We start from the raw sequence: 27669 nt of genomic DNA on the forward strand, positions 1-27669 counted from the left end.
TATTTCAATTTCTTTTTTACTGAGACTCATGGGGGGTTTGAACAAATAAAATGTCACTAGATAGGTTCAGTCAAGGGAAAAATACTTTAGTGAGTGGTGCTTTCGAGCTAAGTGGCCATCACTTCCTCACCCTACCCCAGTTTCCATGACAGTCAACGATCAGGAGAACTGCTCCTCCCCACCGGATTGAATGCTAGTCAGTGGTATGTGAACCTTAATCGTTTCGTCAGGGTTTTTTTTTTTGGCAGTTTACCGGAGCCCTTTTGTACCTCTTTGTTCAGAGAGGAACTCCTAGTCAGCCATTAATTTGTAAAAATCTTTATTATTTTTTTTTGCTTCAACTGATATATTGGCGCATCATTTTGCAGTCGTTAAAATCAATTACAAGCTTCCCTGAATTACGTGGTTTATCTATGAGTTGGTCCTTAGTCTACTCTCGATCTGCTTAGGTGCGAGCCACGGAATGCGGAATCGAATGCGGATCGAAGGAAAAATTCGATGCCTGCAGGCATATAAAGTTTTTCAAGACTTGAATGATGTACCGTTTCGCCTCGGCCCAGAGATTCATCAGAAACCTTTCTTGATTTTCTTGGCTCTTCTTATCCTTTTAAGCTTTCACGATAAATACCTCTAACCAATTGAGTTCGAGGTCCCTACTTTAAGTTACAGACCAAGTTTTTCCGCTCGGATTTATTGGCCGCGCGCTTCGAGCTTTGGTCATAAATTCGAGCGGAAAAAACTGGGCTCCGTAAGTTAGGGTTCGAACCAATAGGCTGAGGTTAGTAAGATTTTATTATAACAGAAGGAGAATATTTTAATTCAAACAAATTTTTAGATTTAGCGGGTAGTACGGGATATTTACCAATTGTAGAGCGCGTACTAACTGAGAGGTAGAATGCAATAAATCATTGTTTTAAATTGTGTGCAGAATGTGCGGCATGTCTTTAGGCGAAGAAAAGGGGAAAAAGAACAAATATACGTCTGTTGTTTCTAGATCTGAATAGACCTTCCGACTAAAACAGTATACAGCGCTTTTCGACTGAGTGTCGTAAAACCTAAAACCAAATAAATAACAAAAGCTGATCACAAGAAAGGAAAATACCTTTCAAAGTTAAAAAGCCAATGAGCATTTACAGTAAAGATAACCAAACTGGCTAAAGCGCGGGAAAAGACGGTTGACCAAGTCGAGGTTGGTTTTAGTTTTGCATCTGGTTATTTAAGAAAATGGCGCGACTTTTCTGGACCAATCGCAGAACGAGGCAAGACAAAACCAAAGCAAGTTGAACCCCGAATTACTTTCGACATCAAATTGAATATTGTTCCATGTTGGCTTAATATTTCGTCTTTCATTAAGTTGTTCTTATCATTGAAGATACTGACTTATGAGGGTTCTGTGAATATTTCAACTATCCTGAATTTTTTCTTTATATCTATGGAATAGATGGCAATACCGAATCGGCTCCCAGTAAAAATTTTTTCCCTCTGTTACGTGACAAGCATCGTAATTACTTAGGCCAAGGTTCCACCGAGCGGCTCTAAATGGCTCTATGGAAAAGATGAAACGAGTATGCGCCACGTAATGTGTTCGGTCATAGAACGACTGGACCCTGGACTTCTGATCCGCCCTGGAGAGGAGAGGTCTGGGTTCTAACCTTAGACGGATCATTGTGTCGTGTTTTCAGGCTAGACATTTTAACTCTAAGAGTTCCTTTTTGAACAAAGGGGTAGCACAGAGTTCCGGTAGCACAGCACTTTGTTCCAAGTTTGATATCGAGGCTGTCTATAAATATGTTTCCTGATTTACTGCAAGGTCAAGTTCAGTTTGTACTGATACAACTTCACCAACCATTAGCGGAACGATAAAGCTATTTCAGTGTCTCGTGACACTCAGGAGGATACACTCGAGGCCGTGCAAAGTCTAATGCCTTCGGAGCTGCCTCTATATTGGTTAACTGTTGATAGTTGCTCTAATTAGCGAGTTTCATGCCGTCTCAAGAAATGTTGTGAATCTGCTGAAAATTCATCATGTTTTCGTTTTTCCATAAGTCTAGGCAGCAAAGCTTTTCACTGCTTTGCCTCTGCTTTTAGTATCTATACATTTTTTGGTAGCGGTAGAAACAACGCTCTCCCCATCTCCGAAAACTCTCGAAACTATAATCTTCCCCGTTACAAGTTGCCGCAAATATTGCCGTGCGTTTGTTCGGCCTGTTGTGTAATATTTCGTGCATAACTCGCAGTCTATGTATTATTCAATCTTTTCACCAGATCAAGTCGGCCTGGGTCAAAACTGTATTTATACCTCAATTGTTCCTTTATCACAAGCCAATCACATTTAACGACTAGGAAGGATTTGACGCGTGAGGTCGATTTCAAAGACTGCCTGACGCCAGCTAAGGAAACAATAACAGAGGGAGCCAAAGGAAATAGATTGGAAACCTATCATGTCGTGCGCAAGCGCATGGAAATGTAATACGTGTCAACTTCCCATAAAAGGGCACAAGACACCTACGCACGGTATCATTTCATCATAATCCGGTGCCCTCTTCATGACCAGCACGTGGACATCACATGCAAATAAATTGCAAGACTCACTCGCTTGAACGCGATTCGTCCTAACTCGTAAACCATGTCAATTTCTGGTTTTATTATGCATTGTAATTTAAAACCCAGTGAAACCGCAGGAAATCGTGTTTTCATTTTGTAACGGGTACACATTTCTCTCAGAATGTTCGCGTCTCCGTAAATACTAGAACTACCGAAGCACTGTACTTTATTTCGCTCTGTGTTGATTTGTGCTTGATTATATAAATTATGCGTTGTTTAGATTTCATAGGTTTCTAATCTACAAAGTAATAAATGTTGTTTAAGGCGACCTCTCATCCTGAGAAATTTTAATGAATCTGTTTGAATTGCATGTCTTGGGTAAGGGCAACCATTGCTCTAAAAACCTTCTATTCTTGCCGATTGGCAATGAGTGAGAGGACTATTTGAGCATATCAGGTTGGAAAAACCGAAATTGAAATGTCATTACTTTTTCACTGGCTTCAGTCCAAAGATTGATTTCATTCACGCCACAAAGCTGAGTTATAAAAGCGTGCGCTTTACTTCGGCGATGGTTAAGGCGTGACTGCAATACGTGGTGATTGGATGATATAACTGTGCACCAACTGTCAATCATCGGAACACAAGCTTTGGATTGGCTGAATCTGACGTTTTTCCTTCATATGCCAATCTTTCCTCATCCCACGCCTTCATATTCTCCAACGGATAACTATCACTGCAGTGTAGGGGGACCTCGGGCCGGCTGGGCTGTTTGTGCTAAAGTCACCGAAGGGGGATTATAAAAACAACACAAAATGGCGATACCCCCAGCCCACGATTCTACGGACGTAGGAGTTCGGCTAAGCACTGTAGGTTCAGTGTAAACAATTTAAACTAAAAATTCTCCATTTCGCTTATAAGGTGCATTATTTCCACAGCTCAGTCCCAAATATTTACACACGAATTCGACAAGTCACACATGGCCGTTCAGTGCTATCGCCGAACTCATCGGTAAGTTTTGCATTTCGTGTCGCGACGATGAGTGAGCTCGAAGGGTTTTCAGTTGTTTTATTTTTTATACCGTTTTTTCGTAGATAATGCTTACGATCCTGATGTGAATGCAAGGCAGCTGTGGATAGACGTTAAAAGATACAACAAGTACAACTACTGTTTTGTGTTTACGGACAACGGGGCCGGTATGGGTCCTGAGAAACTACATAAAATGCTTAGGTACGAATTATTTTTTCGGACGAAGCGCCACTTTTACGGCCTACGGCCTATTGACTTGCTATAAGGCTGCTGAATACTCATAAGTACGTTTTGTTTATTTTGCAGCTTTGGATTTTGCGACAAGGTAAGGTTTTGCGGTGCGATCCAGATCCACGTTGCATGATGCGTTACGAATTTATTCATTTGCCTGAAACTGCGTATGCAATTTGACGTAAATCAGAATTCTCAGATGTTTTGTTTTGTTGTGATTCTATTTGTTAGGTAGCGAAAAACGGGCATATGCCCGTTGGACACTATGGCAATGGTTTCAAATCGGGATCTATGCGATTAGGAAGAGACGCCATCGTGTTTACGAAAAACGGGGGTACTAAGAGCGTTGGGTTTCTTTCTCAAACTTACTTGGAAGCCATTAAAGCTGAAACCATTCTTGTGCCGATGGTTACCTGGGATTCTGATGGAAATATCCTTTAAAAAATGAAGTTTTTCTATGTAAAAACCGACCGCAGTGGTCGGTCATAAGATCTTCTTTACTTCCGCCATGTTTACGGTTCGCGCCAAACTCGAATTTGGCGCCGTAAATTAAAGACAGTCTCAAGCAGACACGTTGTTCGAGTGGCTGAAAAGTGTGGTAAATTGTATGATTTGGTTTCTTTTATTTACCATACCTTTTGAAACTTTCCCCTGGAAGTTACGCGTTTGTATTGTAAGTTCTCTTCTCTTCTCTGTGTAGGACTTACTCACATAGAAATTGGCAAAATTCAAATAGTTTGTGAGAAGTGTCATCAAGATGAGATTTGTTGAAGAGCACAGTTTTTGATGATGTTGGAAAACAATTAGAATTAAACCATCTAATTTAAAATTGATTTTAATTTACCATTGGAAATATAATTTGGGTCCTTCTTCTGATACTAGAAAATAAAACAATTGACACTCTTTATTCTAAAACTGTAAAGAAGAGAATTTGAACCATCCACTCAGGGAAAATGAAATGTATTCAGCCCTGGCATTAAGAATTTTCAACAATAATTTGAGAATAGCAAAATGATTACTGTTGAATAATTCCTAAGATGCAAATATGACAATTATTAAACTATTTGCAAAGCCTATGTAATTGTTTAAGTATGATTGTGTGAGCTATTTTATTGAAAATAAGTTCTTTTGTTTTGTATTCACCTTTAATGGACTAATGATGGCAAGATTTGACCTAATGCTCAGACAATAAGAAGGCTCACACCTCAATAATATCTTATAATCTCCTTGGAAATTATTCTTAACTTTCTTCTGACCATTTGGCATGGAAATTCCTGAAGGGCTTGTGTTTGTTGTTATTGATACATTTATGACTGGAGGGCTTAATCAGTGGAGATAATAAATTGATTATTTTGGCTACAATAGTTGAGTTCCTTAACATTTCCTAAAAATTGTCCAGAAATTTGACAAAGACAAGGCATTACAGGATATCCTAACACATTCGATGTTTAAACACAAAGAGGAACTTTTTGCTGAGTTTGCTGGAATTCAAAATCCCAGTGGTACACGTATTATTATCTTCAATGTTCGAACTACTTCTGATGGCAAACCAGAATTTGATTTTTCAACGGCACTGGATGACATTAAAATACCTGAGGACACAGACTCAGAAATCAGTAAACTGAAAAGGCAGGAACGGCAAAATCACATTCCAGAGTCAGATTACTCTTTGAGGGTAAGTTTGTGTGTATATTTTCAATTAAAAGAAGGAAATTGTCTTACTACTTAAGCTTTGAATTAACTATGAGTTGTCATGTACTGTCTGTATTTTTGTTTTATTTATTATTAATTACTGTACAAATTTCAGGAGTTTGAATAAGAACTAACTATGGGTGAAATATGTGGCATATGTCCATCAACTTCATGGCCTAATTTCTCTGAAATTAATAACTTCAGATTCATGACTGAAGTTCTACCAGCTGCCTGCTTTGCAATTTTTGTGATTCACTTAAAAAGTTAGGGAAACCCTTGAAATTTAGGAAATTCTGTGGTTTTGTATTACCCCAACTCGTCTCTCCTCTCTCATGAATGTTTCTGGGCCTGTAACAGGCTGTGTATGATACACTGTAACTGCATGTAATTTTTTTCCTAGGCATACTGTGCAATTCTGTACTTGAAACCAAGGATGCAGATAATACTGAGAGGCAAAAAAGTGCGCACTATGGTAATAACAAAGAGTCTAAGCAAGACTGAAATGGATTACTACCGTCCTTCTTTGAGGGAGGGGAACACACATGCTGGAGCTGTATCCTTAACTGTCAGACTTTCTTTTAAAATTAAAATGATTGGTTTGGATGAGGTATACCTATTGACCACCTCAGCATGGACAATTAAACCCTTTGACCTTGAAGAGTGACGAGCATCTAATTTCGCCTCACAATATCTCCCCAAAATCACAGGTTAAGGTCATGAGAATAAAGGAAATGCTCACTAAATAGAGAAGCTGTTGATTGTGAATATATGCATACTGATGTTAGGTTGTAAAGAGTTAATCAATAGGCTGCACTTTGTTTTAGTTAAGTGGTATAGTAACCCACTGTGGTTGTGGGAGAACACAAGAAAAGTCAATAAATCAAGCTAGGGAGGTGAGTAATTTGCAAACTTTTCTTATGTTCTCTCAATATCCCAAGTAGATTTTTACCTTGGTAAACCCACAGAGAGTGTGGTCTATTGGGTTTATTAAATAAACTTCAGTTTTCTATGGGTGTACTGGTGAAAGAAATGATAGGTTTTTGCCCAATCAGGGTGCATGTACTATACAAGTTATTTTATGTGCAACTTAACCCTTGAACTCCCATGAGTGACCGAGACAGAATTTCACCTTACAATATCAATACAATATCAACCAGATAAGAGATGAGAATAAAGAAAATTATCAATTTGGAGATAATAAGTTGATCTAATACGAAATTCTCTGAACCAAAATTGTAAGAATTGTATGGTTGACAGTAAGGAGAAGTACAAATTTGATCTGGGAATTAAAGGGTTAATTGGAGTATGGGTTCTGTAACAGGATAGGTGTTACTCAGCCATCAGTGAAATTTACTTGGAACAATACATTCAGTTAGTGTATGTAAGCTCTGTTTCCTGGTGGTAGAATGAAAATTTCCAACAATCTTTCCTTAACTTGTTGACAGTTGAATGGGCAAAAGACTAAAATCACATTTGGTTTTAGTCAAAATAGAAATCATTATGGAATAATGATGTACCATCGCAACAGACTAATCAAGCCGTATGTCCGTGTTGGCTATCAGTTGAAGGTAAGGTATTTATAATTTAGTTATTGACCTTCTCATTCTGAAGATCCAATCATCAGATCTTCTTATTGTCTGCCATAATTTATAGTGGTAATAGGACTGAGTGGAGTCCAATTTGGTCTGTAATCATACAAGAGATTAACAAAGTTGTATGACCGCAAAGGAGGAGTCCAATTTGTGAATCACAAGTATGATTACAGACAAAATTGGGCAACACCAAGTTCTGTTACCAATAACTCAAAACTATGACAAAATTTGAGAAAGAAACTAGACATTGGTTATATGTTTTCATAAAAAAAACAATAGGTAACATGGCAAAATATAAGAAAACAGCAGGTACTCATGACAGGTTCTGTCCACTTACACAGGCATGATGTGTTCACCGTCTCTTTAACTGTACCATTACACTGTCAAATTACAAGCATGACATGTACACTGTCCTATTAGTGATCAAATTGGCTTGGTGATCATCAATCACATTTGCAAATTTTGTGTAATTTGAATCGCAGTTGTCAAATTTGCAGTCATTTGATTTGTAAATCACAGGTATGATTACAGACAGAATTGGATGGCAAGAAGTCCTGTTACCAATTAATCATAACCATTTCAATTTCCAAAAAAACAAATACACCTAGAACAAATATCTCCAGTGGGGACAATGTCTTAAGCTAAAATTCCTCCATTTTGGAAATTCCCCTGTTTTTCTTTGGATAAGTGGTTGTTGCTATGGTTATTTTGATCATTTCTTTGATTGGTGGATTAGCTGAGTGGACTTCCACTGTCCAATTACAGGTGTCTGATTACAGCCAACTGTCCAATTACATTGTCTGATTACAAGTGTACAGAATGATTAGTGAATAATGAACCTGCCAATGCACCAATAATATTTGAGGAATTTGTAATGGTTATGATTATAGGGTAAATAACTTTGTTTTAAATCAAGTAATCTCCCTTAACCTTTTTCCTCCCAACATCTCCTGAGGAATTCTCCTTTCTACCTGCCATACAATTCACATGATGTTAGTGTGGATAATTTGGTATTACATCAACTAATCATCCACCCAATCAATATTTTTCTTTACTCCTATCACTTGTCTGCTTGATATTGTATCAATATTGTAAGGAGAGCTTCTGTTTTGGTCACTCATGGGAGTTATAGGGTTGAGTTGAATTTTATTCTTTCTTCACCTCCCCTTGATGCTTGAAAATTATTATTTTGAAATTAGAAATTCCTTTTTTATCTCTCTTGATGTGAAAGAATAAAGAAGTCAGCTAAATAATTCTTAAAACCTTATGGATCTAAATTTGTCTTTCATATCACTGGTATAAGCCAATGACTAGTGGGGAATTAATGGTAATTTCAAGAAAAACAATTATTTACTCAAACAGCAATTCCAATCACTATTTTCTTGTACTGTTTCATTACTAGATGGGTCAGTTTTCCTCACCTTACCTTTAATTTGTCTTTACTTTCAGGCTAACAACTTAGGAGTGGGAGTTGTGGGTGTAATTGAATGTGATTTTCTACAACCAACTCATAACAAACAAGATTTTGACTACACTAAAGCTTACAGGTACTATTAGATTGATAGGAAAGTTATAATTCCTAAATTAATGTCATAATATTTCCATCGCTGTTTCTATATTATGAGTAAAAAATTCAACTTGTGACAAATGTTTAACATAAAATTTGTCAAAGGCAATTGTAAAACCTTCTTTGTCTAAACAGTTATTCTGAAAACTTATGTTATACTTATTTTGTTATTTACAGAGCCACAATAGCAGCTTTGGGTTCCAAGCTTAATGATTACTGGTAATTACAAAACTGTATATATGTTCTATTTGATGGTTTAACATCTAACATTTGCAGATATATTTTGCAATTTTTAGGATATTTTTGCCCTTTTTTCATATTCAGTTGAATTTTGTTTAGAGGAGGGGGGGGTGCTCTTTGTAAAAGTCCAGAGTGTTCTCAGTGAATCTAAATGTAAAATTCCACACCCCTCCTGCAGTGTAGCATTTGTACTTTAATTTGAAATCAAAAGTTTCTTTCCTTTCTCCCACCTTCCATCCATGTTGAGATTTTTATTGATCCCTAAAAGGGGTTGGTATGCAGTCTCTTGGGACCTACAGACTATTGATCTCATACAATCACAGATTATGAAGTTCTTCTTACAGTGAATTTAGAATCATACCATTTTTAATCTTTCACTGAAGGAATGAGAAAAAAGGCCCTCAACGTGCCAACAGCAAGGAACCTATTCCAGAGCCTGTTGAAGTCCAGTAAGACAGCATCCCTTTTTGAGAATTTTTTAGTTAGTCAATTTTTCATCCTTTGGCAGCTAGCTAGTTTTCCTAGGTGGTTATAGAGTCTTGAAACTTCGTTACCTACAAAATGTAGAACTTGTAATTCTCTCTCCATGGACTTGAATTTCACCTGGATGTTTATAGGTCTCAATATCTTGAACTTTATTTGATAGTTCCCATTGTATATGGATATTTTTTAGAAACTGATTCCATGAAGTTATCAGTGAAGAAATTCTCCTATCAATTTTAATACATTGTCAACTAGATATGTGACAAGAATCAGCCAAACAATTAGCAGATGGTGTTTGGTTTGTACACCAAATTCCTACAATCAGCCAACAAAGAGAATCATGATGGTTACTAGTTGTTAGAATTAACCACCAGATCTTGTAAGAACACAGGAAAAAGGAAAGAAAAGGTTTTTTTCAAAATGTTCTTTTTGTTTTTCAGACAACTCCCTGACCAAAGCTGGGTTCAATGTGACGACTGCCTGAAATGGCGCAAGCTGCCTCATGGCACAGACCTTGATAAACTTCCTGACAAGTGGTACTGTAAAGACAACCCCAACCCTAAAATTAGATCTTGTAACACCCCAGAGGAGAAGGAAGATGAAGTTGAACAGGCATATGTCAAGACACAAAAGAAACGCTTGTAAGTGAAATTGCCGAACATGTAGTTCATGTAGTTCGTCCTTGTAAAATGTAATCAGGATTAAGTTTTTGATCACAGTAGTGACATCAGTTTCTTTTAGATGTTTTGAATAAAGTGGTCATCACTTAAAAATAGAGAAAACATCGAGGTTTGCCTTTTTATATGTAAACTTTTTCAGCACCTCTTGATTGATGTTTATCTTTCAATCTTGACTGAATGTAACTAAGAACAAGATAATGTCAGATGTTTTTCCATTCTTGAGAAATTCTCTCATGTTCTCTGTCCATAGGGAAAAAGAGATGGAGGATAAAAAGCGAAAGGAGAAGGTCAGCATAAAAGAACCTTTTGTATTTTTTTCATTTAATGAAGTATAATCTAAAGGTGTGTGTTAGATATAGGTGAAAGTTCACTTGGTGACAGGTGCATGACTGAACAGGCAAGAAAATGTTATATCAGAGAGAAAGGCATGAAATTTACAGCAATGTTTTACATAATGAAGGCTGAATACTGATTAATGTGAAATCAAAAACACTTGATTACTTGTAGGAAGGGACCGATTTTCATTTACAGAGTGAGGAGGGGTGGTGGCAGAGGAGCTGTTCAAAATCATGGGTTGTTCATCAATTTTTTGTTCAGGGTTACAAAAAAGGGCAGGGACCATATAATTTAAGCAAGTACATGTATTTCATGAGTATCAGAATGAAAATGTGTCTGAAGTAACTCATCAATATATATATATATATATATATATATATATATATATATATATATATATATGAGTAGCTAAAATACTATCATTCAACTAAGCATGAACAAAAAACACAACATAGATTTGCTGAAATTCTACTTACTAAGCATATAAACTGTAGGAGGAAAGGGGTAAAGAGACTCGTGAAAATGCAAACAGGACACACCTTTACCCTGCCCTTACCCTAACTCTGTTGTGACTAGTCCCTAAAGCAAAGTTATTACATGATGTAAAACCTTACCTTTCTGTACATCTTTCATTTCAACAGGAAAAAAAAGCTGAAGAGGTGGGTGACTTACCTTACACTGGGAATTTTATGAGAATATTCCCTTGATTACTGTGTGAATGTGATTCCTCCACGAAGTGTTTCATCTTACATCTTTATTATTGCATGGTTTTCTTATCAAATGATTTACCAGAAACCTTATACCACCTTCATTAAAGGCACAATTGATAATCCTGGTTAATGAATTTGCCACAACTGACAATTTCCTCCTAGGCAAGAAGAGCAGAAATACAACAAAAAGCCTTGGAGAAAAAAGAGGCAGAGTTGCAAAGGTTTGTGAATTTTTTCTGGACAGTGTGCACATTTACTGAAAACACATTTTTGGAGATTACATGAGCTAATGCAGAAGTGAGAAATGACGTTGTGTACACATAAAAAGTTTTAAATTGAATTTTTTTGAAGAATGATGTGAATGTTAGCCTGATAGAAGCTTGCAGGTTAACCCACAGAAAAGGAATCTCCTTTTTGATTTATGTTTTTTACCTTTAGATTAAGACAACAGCTTTCTGAAATGGAGTCAGCAAATGAACCGTCAATCATGGAGACAATTGAAAAAAATAGCGCAAGACAACAGCAAGCCATTAGACAGGTTAGACAAACTGATCTGCATCTTGACCTTCTTTAAATCTTTTGCAGAAGTTTCATAACAAAGAATGAAGTGTTTCAAGTTGGTTAAACCAGAGACAAATTTATTGGGAACCACAACCTCAATTGCATTAATTTAGGGTTTCATGAAGTTTCAAATTAGGCCAATGTAACATACACTCCTTTCCCATGTCAATCCCTCCATTTCATGACGACAGATACTTGTTATTTTTTATTAACTTTATTGAATGGGATTAGTAGGCATGTCATCATGTGTGCTTGGTCCTCAACTTGATAAAACGAGCCACATCTAAATAGCAGTGGTAAACTCTGACATGCTCAAATAGCAAGCTAAGTGCTGGTGGACAAAATCAATTGTATTGTTCCATTTTTTAGCAGGTAAAAGGAGAGCAAAAGTCACCTCAGCCATTGAGGATAAAGGTAAGTTAGGTTGTTTCACTCAGAAATAGTGCTGGATAATGTACATGTGGATACTGTTTGGCAGAAACTATTGACTCTCCATGAATGTGATGACATCCTGCCAGTATCGGATTCACAGCCTAATTAAGCAGAGAAAGACGTATTTTTAAGCTTATTTAAAGATAGCAATTGCAACTGGTAAATTAGTGTACTTAAGTATCCAGCAACTAAAATAATTGCAAACGTGACCTATTAATTGAAGGTTATCCATTGTCTTTCAACACTCGTTTCTTATCAAAATGTATTAATTTTTCTGTCTCCAATAGCTGATTCAATCACCCTCAAACAATCTGAAGGTATGTGTGCGTTTGTCATGACTGCTGTAACAGTCATATCTACTTTTCGTTGGTGCCTGCATTCCTTTCAAGTTGGGTGTTAATTGATGTTATTATATGACGCGTAAGGCCTCGCGTGTGCAATTCCATGGAAAACCATCGTGAAAGCCGGCGTGTGTAGGGCCAGACGGGTTGATGTGGACCGGGGCGGTAAAAGCCGTCCGGCCCTGCACTGACATGGCTTTGTTGCAAAAACTGATAGACAAAAACCAAATAAGTAAAAAGGGGTCGCATTTTTCGATGAATTGTGACTTTCTTGTTCTGGCTTGGAAAAAAAAACCAATGGAAAGTATTAATTGTAGAATCTCTTTTGTCCTGTGTGCGCCCCTTCATTGCTTCCTATTTTGGTTGAAGCAGAAATTTCGAAATTTTCAACACTTAGTAGTCATTCGGTGAAATGCCTAATACCTGAGTTCGTTTGGGCTAGGCGTGAAAATATTTGGTCGAAGTCATAACGTACGGACCAAGGGTAGGGAGGTCCTTCCACTCATTCAACAAGGACATATGATCTTCATGTAAAGATCAGTTTTCATTTGTTCTTCTAGATTGTGGTCATTAATTGGGGATAATTTTATATTGTGAACTGTCAACTTAAAGATCTGTTCTATATAATTTACTATGAAATTGGCTTGGCTTGAATCAATGTAGATTGGTTCACTGAAATTATAATGATAACAGTATTGAATCAATCATGTTCGACTTCAAGAAGAATTTAAAGCTCTTCGTAGGGTGAGACAAGGTTACTGTTTAATGCAAGATGCAAGTCTTAACGTCACTTCAACTTCTTTTTCTCCCCCTCAGTGGTGGAAATAAGGGTTACGGATTCAAATCAAAGTTGCAGGTGTGACATATTTCAATTCTTTGATTGTGAAGCATAATTCGCTCTCTTCTTAGCAATCGTCAGGGCAACCTCAGACTACACAGGTTGTTTCTCGTAACATTCTGGTACCTAATGGTCCCAAGTCACCATTGATATTGAGACGAAACGCAAACCAACAACAGCAACAGACGTCTGTCAAGGTTGTCAAAGTTTTCTCATCTGTTCCCTCCAACCAATCACAAACTGTTCCTAAGCCATTGGTGCAAATTGTGCCAAATCCTCAAGGACAACTTCAACAGCAGACCCCAAAAGTTGTATCTGTACAGTCCTTACAGCAACAAGTCAATCAAGGGCAGTCAACAGGACAACAGAGGGTTGCTATTCAAAATATGGTGCTCTCATCAGGGCATAAAGTTCACCTGACCACACCTATCTCCCAGCCGAGCACCTCAACTTCATTCCAGGTGAGGGCATTGCCTATTCAACCCTCGCAACCTCCAAAACAGCAACAGAGTACAGGCGTAGTTACTCTGCAGACAACACCAGCATCGCAGAACCAGTTTCCTCAGAAAAACAGTACTCCCTTGAGATCGCCTGCCATGTCAACAAGTTACAAACCTTTAGAGTCATTACAGGAAGTGAACCGACAAGCAACACAAGCTTCAGTGGTATCACCAGTGTCTGCAGTTATTCCAGAGGTCAGTCCACCGACAAAACAGTCGCCTACTGAACTCAGAAATCACGTGACGATGCAAGACAGATATCGATACATTGCGCCCTCACCACAGACTCAGGTAGCATCTGTACCAGTGTCATCTGCTGCTGCTGGCGTGGTGGCTCAGTCTGTTCAGCCATCAGTAGTTAAACCCTCAGTCAAAGTTGGTGCTCAATCTGTTGCGTCTACTGCCAATCAAATATTACAGGTACTGGATTAGCCTCTGCTTTTGATGTTGATGTTCTTATTATTTTACCGTAATGTAATTTATAACATTATTCGAATGTTATTGCTATTACTATTATCATAATTATTAGTAATATCATTACAACTATTATTATTATTTCCCCTTTCTCTGTGACTGTAGGTCCAAATTAAACAGGAACCAAAACCAGCGGTCCCTGTAAGCACCATGTCATCAGGGCCCAGTATTCAGATATCTCAGGTGTATTCTGGAGCCCCAGCAGTAGGTGCATCTACAGGTCTTACTGTGAAAGTAAAAACCGAGAAAGCCGACAGGTAGGACAGGACATTTCCCATCTTCTATATTTGTACTGTGGGAATCAGTTGACAACATCATAAAGCCGATCAAATTGATTCAAGCTCCTACGCGTTTCACTTGACGATGGAACAATTGTAGACTTGATTGGGGACTGAAACAAATAAATATTTGTTTTTGCCTCTCAACGTTTGGTTTTCCTCATGTTTGAGTCTGAACAGTAATTGATTGAGCCGTGAAATGTTTTTAGTCCTTTAGTGAATGGGAACAAGAGAGCGCATGACAGCGATGATGACGTCATCGAACAACCAGTGCCGCAGAAACCACGCATGGAGAAGGAAATTATTTTCATCGACTCTCCGCCCTCGGCCCCTCCCCCAGAGGAAAAGCCTGTGGAGGGACTATCCGACAGTAACGGAGCGGCTGTAGAAGGCGTCGATGATGACTTGATCGTCAAGTTCAGTAAACTGAATAAAGAAGAACAGTGGATCAAACTGGCGCAATCCGCGCAACAGCTCAGAAACCTTCGCGATAATGTGTGCAAACTGTTGAGGGTTCTTGTACCAGAAATAGAACTGGGAGACAAATCGGAAATTCTGGACGATACTACTATAGATAATCTTTTAAAGCAAGTTCTTGAGGCAAATGTGAGCCCAGATGCTTCACAGGGCACATGAGGCCTACCCCGAATGCCACTTAGCTTAGGAACAAATTTTTTATTTCCACTTTTGTTACTGACTCAAGATAAATCCACCGATACTTTTAACGGTAAGCCGGCGTTTTTTATTTGAAAATACCATTGTCAATAGTGTTGCAAAGCAACCAAGTATGTCATGTATCATTCTTAATTCAATTCTGTCTCCGAAAATGTGGTCGCGTAATTTAAATGGACGAGAGGATCGTGTGAGCAACAGAAAAGTTGACAGTAACTGAAGTTTTGGTATGTGATGATTGACTTCGTCGTCACGCGTTCGCAATCAGACTTACTAGTGAGGTTTCTTTTAATAAATTCGTCCAAACACGTTCAAGGTGTTTGTATTTGTACAGCTTCGTTAAGTCGGGTTGTAAACTTATCATATTGCAAGCGCGATGCTCGCGTAGCTCCAGAAAAGCTCGTCTCTGATCTGGACTCGAAATCCGAATGTAGGGTGCTGCAGTTTTGAAAGAATTGAGAGGCGATGTGGTTACTAGGGAATTAGGGAAAGTATATCGAGACTAAACGGTGGAGGAGTATAACAAGATAATTTTGATTTTATCAACTGAGTTGATAATGTTAATTGGCTATCGTTAAGAGTTTCATAGCTGACGTTTCTGGCGTTAGTCCTAAGACAGACCGAATGATGAAGGGCTAACGCTCGAAACGTCAGGTTTAAAACTTAACGGTGGCCAATTTACATATCAACTCAGTTGATTATACCAAAATTATCTTATTGTATCGTGACTAGTTGTACGCCTCTCAAATCTCTTTGCGAAGCTTGATACTCCGCTGTGAAGGGTTAGTTCTCAACAGCGAGGAACGGAACTGACCAATCACCGCTGTTGAAACGTCACCTAACACAGCGGAGCATCATGCCTCACAAGATGGCACCAACCAGTCGACTTCATCGCCAAGGAAGAGTAAAAAATCTTGAGAAATGCATCCAAAAAGCGACGAGATAATTTTATGAGGGGGGGGGGGGGGGGGAAGACAAATTAATATAGACTACTTCGAGAAAGAACAACGTGATCAGCGATGGAAGGTCGAGCAGCAAGCGCTTGGCGGTAACGCAAAGAACACGAACGTAAATCTGCAGGCACAGTGACTTAATGTTACCACTGTTATGCTCCTCAGCTGACTAGCAAAACACTCAAGGCGGCTGATTATTTCCTAACCATACCACCCCTCACCAGACGTAAAAAATGTTTTCAACACTTTTAAGTATACCTTTCCGTTTTTTATTGTACGGCTTATAAAAATAAAATGCTGCCTTGAACCGGGAAAGGAAATACCCAATTAAATCATTATTAATTACAGCTAATTACTTTGCAGAGTTTCCTTTATACAGTACGTAAAGCCTAACGCTAGACGTAAGATTCTTCTGTGAACAGAATGTTTTCGATATCGTCATGAGAAGGAGCAGGATAGGCTCCGCTCTGCGCGCGCGGCGTGCGCACTTTAGCGATGACTTGCGCTGTCTGTGGGCTGATTTTGAGCCCGTTAGCTTGCGCATTCTCGCTAAGAAGTTCCCTGATATCCCGAATCTGCGTCACGTCAGTTCTGCCTTCGGAAAACGTTGAATCAGCACCGATGCTAGATCGTTCGTCCAGGCTAGACACCGACGACGAAGACGAGGTTGCGCTTCCTCTCCGAATTCGAAAAGATCCTGGCGAATTGGGCACTGCCGAGGTCCCCCGAGCATCAACTGAAGATGCCCAATGCGTTTTTGATTGAGCTTCGTGAGGAAAGAAGTCGGAGTGTGGGAAGTGAGTAAGAGAAGAACTATAGGGCATGGAAGCTGTACCAGCGGATGAAACAGAACCAAGCGCTGATCTTAATTGGCCAGAGCCATGACTTGACGATAGCCCGACAGTTTTTCGAACATTTTCAGGCGGCGGTTTTTTATACGACCCTTCACTTACGTTTCGTTTCTGATGAAGGTTAAGTCCAAATGGTGAATGTTCCAGTTTGCGGATTCCGGCACTTGCAACTGTGCTGGCGTTCACCTCCTCCACTTGCTCCCATACGTTATCATTCTGGCTCGTTGGCGACATTGGCGTTTTAGGTGTCGAGGAAGTTTCGCTCCTTTCCGAATCCAATCTATCGTTACCGAAGACGCCTAATCTCCCAGGGAAGCGGGGTTGTTGCTCTCTAGCTTCGAAAAATGCCTTTGCTTCCCTTGGAGAAATATGGTCTTCGCTAGAATCCACTTCTTTGACCTCCTTTCCTTCTGCACCCTGAAAAAACGCAGGTTTTGAATTCAATTCCCTCCTCCGCTGCATATGTTCCTGATACGATGGCGCTGCAGGTTGTCTCCGACGATCGACAGCTTGGAAAACTTGATCGGGGTTTGGAGACGGAGAGCGAGGTCCTCCAGGCGATTGTTTGGATACGGGGGAACTAGGTGGCACAGGAGATGTCGAGTTGCTATCAAGACTGTCCGAAATAAGACCTTGCGTTTGTACGGAATGTTTAGCTTCCATAGCCCGTGACAAAGACAATGGGTAACTTGATACAGGATGAAGACGCTGGTATTGCGTTACATTTTGCGTGACAGGAAACAGTCGCACAGTTTGAGGCGAGTGTGCCCGGCGAAGAACAGCAGTCTCTAATTTCCGGCCACTAGCCGTAGTCTTTTGAGCTTGTTTATGTTCGATAAGTTCAGCGCTTGTCGTTGTACTACTCAGTTGTCTTTTAGAGCTCGGGTATTTCCGACTGCTTTTCAGTCGTAATTTCATCGAATCCGGATGTAACCCGAGCGGCTCCGAACTTCTACGACTGATCGCTGCATGTCCTTTCGTTTTATTGGGTTCATAAAAAGCGGCGCTGAGTTTATTAGAAAACTCAACGTCGTGCCTCTTGAGAGTGGGCGATGAACTCGGGGAAGGAATTCCGGAATCACAAGGAGAGCTTGGAGTACTAACACTCTTGTTCGTTGGGTGAACTGCGAGCGTGCTTGTTACATACAAGTTCGAATCACTTAAGTGAATAGAGTTCCTTTCTCCTTTGGGACTCAGAGGTTCCGGTGATTCTATCCCGTCATCCGTAGAGGACTGACTCAAAGCAGTCCGTGAGTCCTGGGTACTACCCTCCGAATCGCTGGTCACATGATTAGTGGTGACGATCTCGCTACGATCGCCAAGAATCGTCCTTACTTTATCTCCCATGATAGCCACACTGTGTTCAATAATAAACTGAATCACTGGCGGCACTGAATTTGATTGCTCGGTTGCGGGAATGCTGGAACCTTTTGGCGCCCAAAGCATGCTGGGAGCCACACACACGGCCAGGTTATAAGCGTTCATGTTATTGGTCTCCGCATTGTCAGCAATGTGATATAACACGCACAAAAATGACTTCAGTAGTTCATAATTGAAACGGTTGATCCCGTCCAAAATCCTAAAAAACAAAAATGTTGAGAAAAAAAATTTAGCCGCATCGAAGTAAATACAAACTTAGAGTGCGCATCATGATTTGAGTGTCGAAAAGGCAAACCCAGAGACACCAAAACAGCCAATAAGAAGGAAAGAAAAAACTAAAGAGAGCCAATAATGGCCCAGAGCAGTCAGTCCTGCACCAATCACAGAACATGGCAAATCCAAGCCAATACGATCCCGGATGGCTTTATAAATTCAACTGAAAATGACAATTATGACCGAGCTTCTACACTCGGAGACAAAATTGTAATTACTCGAAGCAAATCGCAACATCAGGGTAAGTAGACTGCAATTCTGTCGGGCAAAAGTTATTCCTAGCGTCCAAAAAACACGAAAAAGGTATTTTCATGATCAGGTATAACACAATTTTACGGCGATACACCACGTTTACTTTCGCATGAAACATAAATTGTATTCGCAAGAATGTCATATCAGAGAAGAATTGTCTTACCCCTTAATTTGTTTCACTCTTTCGTCCTGATCTTCGATGTTGTTTGTGGCGACTAAATCTTCGTAGTTTTCACTTTCAAAAATACAGTCTGGCAAACGGCGAAGGAATTCCTAAAAATAAGAAAAGTCTTCAAACTAACTTCCATGCAATATAGCGGCCGAACTTGTGTACAAGTATCATTTTACCATGTAGTTTCCATCGCCTTTAGAGTGGTAGGAATACACTAGCTTCTCAAGGGAAAGCATATTTGGTCATCGATCGGATTAAATCGAGTTAAAACAACGACGACAACCTTTTGGTCAGAGCAATAAAGCAATTATCTTGTACCTTCATGACAGAGGCGGTCACGACTTCTGATACGTCTTCAAAATCTACCAATTTACCTAAAGGAGACAAAAGAGCACATTTAAAACAGGCTCAAATAATTATCGGTTATCTTCCAAAGTAACACCGCTCTACAGAAATCTGTAACTCCTCAATGGGGCTCTTTTGGGAGGAGTCGATTTCATTAGACCCCAGTTTGCGCACTTTTTATGGCTACATTTCGGAGTACAAACCCCAACGGCTGCATGTCATAACATTTAAAGAGATACATTCTCAACCACTTTACGTTATAAGCCCGTCGTCGACTCGTGGGTGCAAGTTAAAAGAAAACCTTTTCAATTTGCTCCAAGGGATACAGGAAATATTTCAATGAGAAATTTGCGTATGATAATATAGCTCACAAGTTAAAATTAATTAATTAATTAATCGACAAGGACCACTTTTCACCTTCATCCAGTTCGATTTTGATTTCTCTAGCAATCCTGGCATTCGCCGATTTTCTGAAGATTCCTGTGGTACTTGGACCATATCGAAACAAATGTAACAACAAATCCTGTACTGCTTTGGGTACAGGCTCTTCCTCGGTACACAGCTGAGTCAGAGGTACTCCGAAAAGCCTGGAAAATCAAACAAATTGATATGATCGCAAATACAATTCACTGCGACGAGTAAAGTGAATCTCCATTACCGTGAGAACTGAATCAAAATCGCCGTGAAATAAAACAAAATGCTAAGCCGTTTCCTAACCTGCCCCGTGCGAAGTGTAACTATCTGTTCCATTTTGCGAAACACGACGGGGAAAAAAAAAAGAAGTAAGCGGCGTTTTTGTGTAGTTTGCCACCTACTTCCTCGTAACGTCTTGCGCTTCACGTGATTAAAGTTGTTTCGTAGCATATAACATCTCCTATGCCTGGACCCCAACATGGTTCTTTTCAAACATGTCCCCTCCCTCCAAAGAAGTAGTTTACCTCCACGACCTTTACACCTTGAAGGGGCCTCTTCGTCTTTCAACGCATTGGAAATCGCAAACTTTCAGTTTTTCACAGATTGGAAATGACCAAATTGAAAAATCTACACTACTTAAATTCAATCCTTCTTGTGTTAACATGTTACGCAAGAAAGTTAACCGACGCATTCTTTATAAAGTCGTGACTCCACTTACTTTCCAGCTGACGAAGAATTTCCATCCAAGGAGTTTCCTTTAGTTGATCCCGTAGTTTTCTTGTGCATGGCCCAATTGATTATCGGCGATTTCTTTATCGGATTTTTCCATCGTTGCTTGCTAGGAGCATTATGTACATCTATCGACAAAACATGATAAAATTCAGGAGGAAAATTTTAAATTAAAAAACACTTGCCATAGTAGTTAGCCCAAAAAAACTATGGTGTGAGGCAAAAATTTTTATATTTAGGACACTTTTGATTCCGACGCGGTGCATTGATTTTCACCCCCCACCCACTTTGCCTGAGAGCAGACCTCATTGTTAGCACTAAAGGACGCGCGTTTGTCCACCCACAGGGAGACTTAAGACGAGTCTAGAAGAACGCTAACCAGGGGTCTGGTACTGAGACCTGTCGCAGGCTCGCGTTGCTCAAGGCGTCATACTACTAGAGTGGTTTAGCAAGAGGACGGGAACATCATTTCAGAACGGGAAAGCGCGCGGATAATCTGGACACGACTCTATTTCGACTTCCGGTGTTAGCGTTGCCGTTCTCCCCATCAAGTTCAGGACGTCATTTCGCTGGTTTTCCCGTCGTGATCAAAACGCCAAGTATTTGCGTTCATTGTGTACTCATAAACGAGATGATGCTGTTTGGAATGATTTAAGAACTCGTTTCCAGGATAACCAGGTTCCTTTCTTTATTTTATTCGGTGAATTTGTGAAAGTTTACCGCTACATTTATTCTGGATTCCCGAAAGGAAACACGATCGTCAGCAAGCGATCTAAGATTTTAGGACTCAGTTACCTTTTGTAATTGAGCGTGGCTTTAAGCAACGTAAGGGCTTTTCTTTGATACATTTCTTAAACCATGTATGAAAACTCCAAGAATGGTTGCTGTTAATTTTATCGTGAATCATGTCATCAATAAATTAAGCTTGCTTCATGTTGAAGTTTATCAAAATGAAACAACACGAAGGTTACCTGCTATATTATTCATTGTTATTTGTTGTCATTGTCATTTTAACCGTGACTAAAAACTGTTCTGCGAATTGAAGTCAGAGATAAAAAAAAATTTGAGAATAGCTCGGGTTTTGCACTTTTTTATGTCTTTAGTTTTTGATCAGCGCCGGTGAAAACTAAGACAAGAAAGTCATCTACGAAAGAAAATAACAATCAACTTGATTTCGGCACGGCTTTCTAAATCTATTAATTTGATTCAGTCTTGAATGACTTTATTCGTTAAAAAAAATCGAATTAAACAAAAACAAAAATAAAACAGGAACGAAGTCTGATTCCTCAGTCTAACCGTTTCGTTGGTGACTAGTTTGAGTGCATTTCATTTGTTTATAGTTAAACGGGAACTCATTGTAAACAACTCCATCGTTGGGTCGCTTGATCTCTAAATGTTTTCGTCATAACTTCTGATAACTCCGTTCAAAATGCATTGCAACTCTAAGAGGGTGGTGCTCAAAAGAGGTGTACCGTCATGATTGAGAAGAATATTCAGTAAACAAGGGAAAAAACCGCGACGATTTAAATTCCAAATTATACTTTACAAAATTATGAAGAAAAACGAGTAGTGCTAAAATCTAGAAGCACGAAACGAAATGACAGCGATACAAATCATAGAAAAAAAAATATTTAGTGGGCTTCAAAATCTGATAGACTCGAGACTAGAATGGAATAATTTCAAAGTTTAACCGCCCATGTGGATTCATATTAACTACTCACTTGTAGTAAACTATCCTCGGTTTGTGCTTGTTACACCCTCAAAGAGGATAATTTCGTCGTCCTTCGAGTGGTCTACGAAACCGAAAAAATTCAAAGCTGATAATGATCCTAAAGAGCCAAGGTTAGGATATTCACGAACGAAACAAAAGAACAAATATAGCGTGGACGGTTCGTTGAAACGACTGCTAAGTCACTTTTCAACACAACGCGACGGCGTTCTCGACCCAGTTTCTTCTCGGCATTTTTGCTGCGCGCGCCGTTCTGAAATGACGTTCCCGTCTTCTTGCTAAACCACTCTACAAAGACTGTTTACAAGCTTTTATTATCGCTTAAATTACCCCTCTGCACATGTAACGTCGCTAAAATTGCTGACCAGATTTTACCGTTTGGGTAGCTACAAACTTTATTCCTGCCAGCTGAAGCTTAAAACCTCACCTATAGCTATTCTGTTGGGTATTTTCTTGTTCCTTTTAAGAATAAACTGACATTGCGTTTCAGGAGACAACGGATCCATTGACGGCAGTTGCTGGTCAAAGTCAAAGGGAAATCCATCTTCATCCGTTAGCGCCGCCTCACGCATGTGGTTCATTTTGATCGCGAATGGAAACTCATGACCTACACAACGATCAAGAAAAGAGAGAAGTGGAGCGAGAGGTTTAAAACCTGTTATTTGATAAGCAGCACCAACTATCAATAAGAAAAAAAAAATGAACATTTTCTATTGTGGGACCGTTGCACGAAAGCCTTGACAAAGAACAAGAAAATTTCTTCGTAATAGAAAATGAAGAGCAGAAAATACGACTGAGTCAAAAGTCGCTTCTAGTAAAGAACTCTCTCAAGCAACTTAAGTCATGATAAATTTTGTTGTTGTTTTTTTTTTCACTGATCGTCGTTTACTTCTCAGTCCCTCAGTTGACAATTTTTTCGTTCTTGTCAGTTCACTTCTATACATTGTGTAGACATCGTAAGATACTGGAAATGTTTTACCTATTAATGGGTACGCGCCGTCCTCTTTGCCAGAGAGAACCCACAGCTGAAACTCGGACAGATCTTCAGTCTAACAGAAACAAAAGGATTCATTTTTTATACACAGCATTAAGTTAAAACATTGTTAAACTTTTGAAAAATCTAGCCTCGGCAATTAAAAGCGTTTAGATTATTTTGGAACGTCGTTCTTGTTTTTACGCTATATCTAGTTCTTCTCAAATTGAAGTGTCGAGGACGGGTCTTAAGTAAAACCTACTTCATGAAAGTGTAATTAAACTTACCTGAAATTGAAACTGCGCCAATGACATTTTAACGACTGTAGCCGCATCGTCCATGTTGGTGACAGTGAACGACTTAGACTGAGAGAAGAACATATTTGAAGTAAATAACGTGCTAACCTGAAGGCAGTGACATTATTACAAAGGCCGCCACGAGAAAAACTTTAGAGAAAATCTCCCATTAAAATGTAACAACACCACTTGGTTAGGTTGTTGCATCACCAGAATACCAGTAGTCCCTCGTTCCGCGCGAAATCCCTCGTGCAAGTCAAATAACACTTGGTTTATACGTCAGCGTGCTTTCATCGAGATATGAAGCACGCGGGAAGTTTGGAGAGTACGAAAGATGCGTAAGAGTTCTCGAGTGCTCTCCAAACTTCCCAAGTGCTTCATATTTCGATGAACGCACAGCTGACGTAGGAACCAATTGTTTAATAACATTTTCAACCCGATGGAAAATTTTTTCCCCGAGGGATTTGTTTGCTGACGTCATGAGCGTGCACAATAGGAATATGAAGCACGCTTCGGCAATTGAATTTGATTAGACAACTTTACTAGCTATGTTATCATAAATTTGACAGAAAAATATCCTGGCGCCACCTGAACTGCTGAAAGCTTCCCGGTGTTCACGCGGGGCAACGATAAAATGCCGTGAATTTTTTTGTCGATTTCTATTGAATCGTGCGACTGATTTTTCTAGAAAAGGAGGAACTGTTATATTTCAAAAGATAATAGTTACTCTCTAAAGCGAAACTCACATATCCTGAGGAGTCCGGTGACTCCATGTCCCTGTTATACACTTTAAGGCTGACACATTTTGGATCTTCACTGTCCTTCTGTTCTTTCACGTGCCTGTGAATGAAAAACAAACTAAGCATGACAACACTCCTTGAAAAAATAAAACATAAAATAAAAAAATAAATTTTAAATGAGGATTGGTGAGACGTAGATACCTAAATGAGATAAAGGAAACAGTGTGTGAGGAAAGCAGGTGGGTCATGGTTTGTCTACCTCAGCGTTCTTCTCTCGCGAGTGACCACTACGTAATTTCTTCTTACAATATCAATATATTGTAAAGCACAAAGAAAAATATTAAATGGAGGATATTGTCTTATTTACAGCCAAATTCCTGAAGCTAAAATTAAATGAAATGTATGTAGACAGTAAGGAGAATTAATATCGAAATCCTGGCAGTTACAAGGTTCAATGGTTCACTCTTAATATTTCGACATCTTCGTCTTTAATCTGAGTTACTATTTGCCATTCTTCCTCCGTCTCTAGGAGGCTAAAAAAGACTGCAAATATCATAAAAAAGATTAAAGAAAAGGTAGCGATACTCAAACTTACTTTGTCAGAACACTGTGCCAGGCTTCCTTGTCCTCCGGTGTACTGCAAATCACAAAACATTCCAATCAACAATTTTAGTCGATAATAGATTTATGAACACTGACAATACCGAAAACAGAGTCATAACAAACCATAACAATCAAAACTCATCGCGAGATGTTATCAAGGTATTAAGTTTCTCGCTCTTTGTGATTCACCACAATTTTGGTGGACCTTATTTATCCTTGCCGTCACTTTTTTATTCCATAAACATTTCTCAAAGACCTTGGACTGTTACCTAAATATTTCCTGTCCTTTGAGGACAGTTTTGCCTCGACGTGGAAAAAAAGCTCTTTACATACGTGCAATTGAGAAAGCGTCACACTTAGACGGGAATCATTCTTACTTGAACGCAGCAACAAAGTTTGTAGTGGGCCAGCCAATCACAAACGACCTGTCAGCGGATTTCGTCGATTCACACACGTCATCAAGACAATTAGCCAACCAGATCTCACTAACCCGAACTCGATGCTTAAGCTTGAACGTCGCAGACCTAGAATGTTAATAACGAAATCATCACTGTAAACATGGCTGCAAGACTACCTATTGTTTTTACAAACCCTTTTTTTCCCACAATAAGCGCGATGTAAAATGGTTGCTTTTGCTTACCCCAGAAGAGATAAAAGAAAAAAAAAAGAAAAAAAAGGATAAATGAGAATTACGAATAATAACCCAATTGACTGCACACGAAACGACAGTAAGACTTACCTTGGTTTTGCTATTAAAAGAAGGTCATCGAACAAGAACAGATGTCTGTCTTGAGAGGACATACCCTTGAAATGACAACAAATTGAAATATAACTAGTGAAAAAGCATTCAAGCATCATGGATTAAAGCTTACTCATAAACAACAAATGTCGAAGTCTCTGAAGAGATTTTGTGTGAAGAGCTCTTCCTTCGTGATGTTATTGGATCAGCTCGGGTATTTCGTTCTCTCCCCACCCCCCCCCCCCCCCAATCCCTTCCCGAGTCACGGATGCCTTCTTTCAAGTCAACTTCGGAAATAAGTTGTAATTTGGCGCTTAGCTTCGGACTTACCTTACGTTTCGATATTTCGTAAATTGATCCGTATATTTATATTCTTTCACAGTTTTCTTTAAGTTGCTTCGTGCTTTTCCAAGGGTTCATTTACACTTTCATTTTAAGGTGAAGAGTCGACGGCCGACAGAGCAATTATTTGGAGAAGAAAGCCACAAATCAGAAACACTTACCGAGGATAATTGCACTGGACCTTCCTTGATGAAAGCCCTCGCTGGGAAAACTTCGGGAGACAGAGGAGAGCTGGGTTCGGATGAATTCTTCATTCGCATGCTTCCGTCTATCGTCGAACTAGAAACACAAATTTCCCAGACGATAAGCAAGAAAATAACCAACTTCGCGTGATCTACGGTATCCTGGTTTAAGGTGGTTAAAATTTACCTCAATGAAAGTCGGTTTGTTGAGACAAGCAACACCTCAATCACTTTGACGCACAGATAGAATTTAACAAGTTGAACGCGAGCTACATTGATTGTACTCCAACCAAATTATCTTTCATGTTTACGTGACTAAACATACTTTACATGTTATTCAGTAATTATCGACAACATCAAAGTGTTAAACGCCCTAAAAAAATCACTGTCTGGCAGTCAAGCGGAAAGCAATTAGTGATAATCGGGGAAAATAAAAGAAGTCGGCTATTTATTGACGAATGCATGTATAAACACTGAAAAGATTTAACACTTGTTGTTAATGAAAAAAAAAAAATACTACGTAGAGAGCACTAATGTTTACTTTTAGGAAATAAAACAAACTGACGAGAACCTATAACATCGACGAAAACCTAAGAACTCTCAATATCGATTTCACTGATTTCAATACTAAAGAATTATGCAATTAATTTGAGATTTCAATATGAGATGAGTACAGCTACACGTCCCTTTTCAACAACTTCCCTTCTTGCTTTCAAAGGTTATCAAATGCCAACATCTGTCATAGAAGTTTTCTTGTTGGATATCATTGTCATATGCTTTGACTTTGAATCCGCTCCTGACTATGTCACTTTTAAAAAGGTCTTCAATTCTCTCTCACCAATGTTTTTACCTTTTTGAAGAATGCGTTTTTCCTCCCAATGCGGCTTTTATTACAGTTGTCGGGGCAGATCGTCTCCGAGAACTGCCTTGTTTAAGTCTCTGTTTAGGAAAAAAGACAATGACATTATTCACATCGTTTTTGTGGAGTCATTTATTTAAGATTTTACTGACGTGTTATGGAATGATACGTCCGTAAAATCGCGAAGAATAATCTGAGCCCTGAGGTAACATTTAGAAAAATCGAGCGGGTGAAAGTTTATTCTTCAAAAGCACTGTTGCTATTGACACTGAATGACGAATCATACACCATTTCACTTCATTCTGTCGATGGAATTTACTCGAGCGGTTAAAATGTAAACCAAATTTGAAGGAAAGTATATTCCTTTGGACGAGAAACATTTCATCACAGTTTGATGGTTGCTACACTAAGGCAGCAACTATAATTGTTTCGTTTACACATCGGCTCGTACAACACAGATTACATCGCTAATGTACTGATTAATTGAGACAAGTAGGTTACACTCAAGTGGAAACACTTGAGCATTAATGAACCACCTTTAACTATTTAATTAATCGGCCGATCAGCAACTCCAAACTGGTACGCCGCGAGAGGATGTTTAGACTTGAACTTCATCACCGAAAAGGATTTCTTACTCAAC

At 39.1% G+C, this 27669-nt stretch overlaps 2 protein-coding genes across 9 annotated transcripts in view; one reads left to right on the top strand and one right to left on the bottom strand.

Moving 5' to 3' along the window:
• Positions 1 to 3252: 3252 nt before the first annotated feature.
• Positions 3253 to 15507, top strand: LOC113682142 (uncharacterized). Of its 2 annotated transcripts, none has more exons than XM_089180559.1 (21): positions 3253 to 3410; positions 3480 to 3552; positions 3636 to 3771; positions 3877 to 3895; positions 4033 to 4229; positions 5188 to 5476; positions 5894 to 6046; positions 6939 to 7061; positions 8535 to 8632; positions 8830 to 8871; positions 9276 to 9341; positions 9816 to 10016; positions 10306 to 10342; positions 11033 to 11050; positions 11264 to 11322; positions 11540 to 11639; positions 12032 to 12076; positions 12382 to 12411; positions 13345 to 14193; positions 14353 to 14504; positions 14735 to 15507. In XM_089180559.1, exons 1-21 carry the CDS (start codon positions 3357 to 3359, stop codon positions 15159 to 15161), a joined length of 3168 nt encoding a protein of 1055 aa, XP_089036685.1. In that variant the 5' UTR covers positions 3253 to 3356; the 3' UTR covers positions 15162 to 15507. The 2 variants fall into 2 exon arrangements, with proteins under 2 accessions (XP_089036685.1, XP_089036686.1); XM_089180560.1 differs by having other exon boundaries at positions 12035 to 12076.
• Positions 15508 to 16396: 889 nt separating this feature from the next.
• The window catches only part of LOC113682143 (uncharacterized), a 53346-nt gene continuing 42073 nt past the window's right edge, over positions 16397 to 27669 (bottom strand). For all 7 annotated transcript variants that reach the window (XM_089180552.1, XM_089180551.1, XM_027199299.2 and 4 more), the window contains 14 exons: positions 27021 to 27109; positions 26150 to 26267; positions 25647 to 25711; positions 25285 to 25431; positions 24900 to 24941; positions 24311 to 24404; positions 23556 to 23633; positions 23275 to 23344; positions 22723 to 22902; positions 20556 to 20694; positions 19841 to 20010; positions 19397 to 19452; positions 19070 to 19179; positions 16397 to 18580 (listed from right to left, as the gene is read on the bottom strand). In XM_089180552.1, coding sequence (XP_089036678.1) covers positions 16546 to 18580; positions 19070 to 19179; positions 19397 to 19452; positions 19841 to 20010; positions 20556 to 20694; positions 22723 to 22902; positions 23275 to 23344; positions 23556 to 23633; positions 24311 to 24404; positions 24900 to 24941; positions 25285 to 25431; positions 25647 to 25711; positions 26150 to 26267; positions 27021 to 27109 — 3393 coding nt within the window. In that variant the 3' untranslated portion in view covers positions 16397 to 16545. The remainder of the gene's footprint in view (positions 18581 to 19069; positions 19180 to 19396; positions 19453 to 19840; positions 20011 to 20555; positions 20695 to 22722; positions 22903 to 23274; positions 23345 to 23555; positions 23634 to 24310; positions 24405 to 24899; positions 24942 to 25284; positions 25432 to 25646; positions 25712 to 26149; positions 26268 to 27020; positions 27110 to 27669) is intronic.

Source organism: Pocillopora damicornis, chromosome 8 (genome assembly GCF_964200805.1).
Source record: "Pocillopora damicornis chromosome 8, jaPocDami1.2, whole genome shotgun sequence".
Taxonomy (NCBI): domain Eukaryota; kingdom Metazoa; phylum Cnidaria; class Anthozoa; order Scleractinia; family Pocilloporidae; genus Pocillopora; species Pocillopora damicornis.

Excerpts from the sequence above, each read along its gene's own strand:
- LOC113682142 (XM_089180559.1), top strand. The coding sequence starts at position 3,357 with ATGGCGATACCCCCAGCCCACGATTCTACGGACGTAGGAGTTCGGCTA. Across the intron at positions 5,477-5,893 it reads AGTCAGATTACTCTTTGAGG|GCATACTGTGCAATTCTGTA; the intron begins GTAAGTTTGTGT and ends TTTTTTTCCTAG. Across the intron at positions 10,017-10,305 it reads AAGACACAAAAGAAACGCTT|GGAAAAAGAGATGGAGGATA; the intron begins GTAAGTGAAATT and ends CTCTGTCCATAG.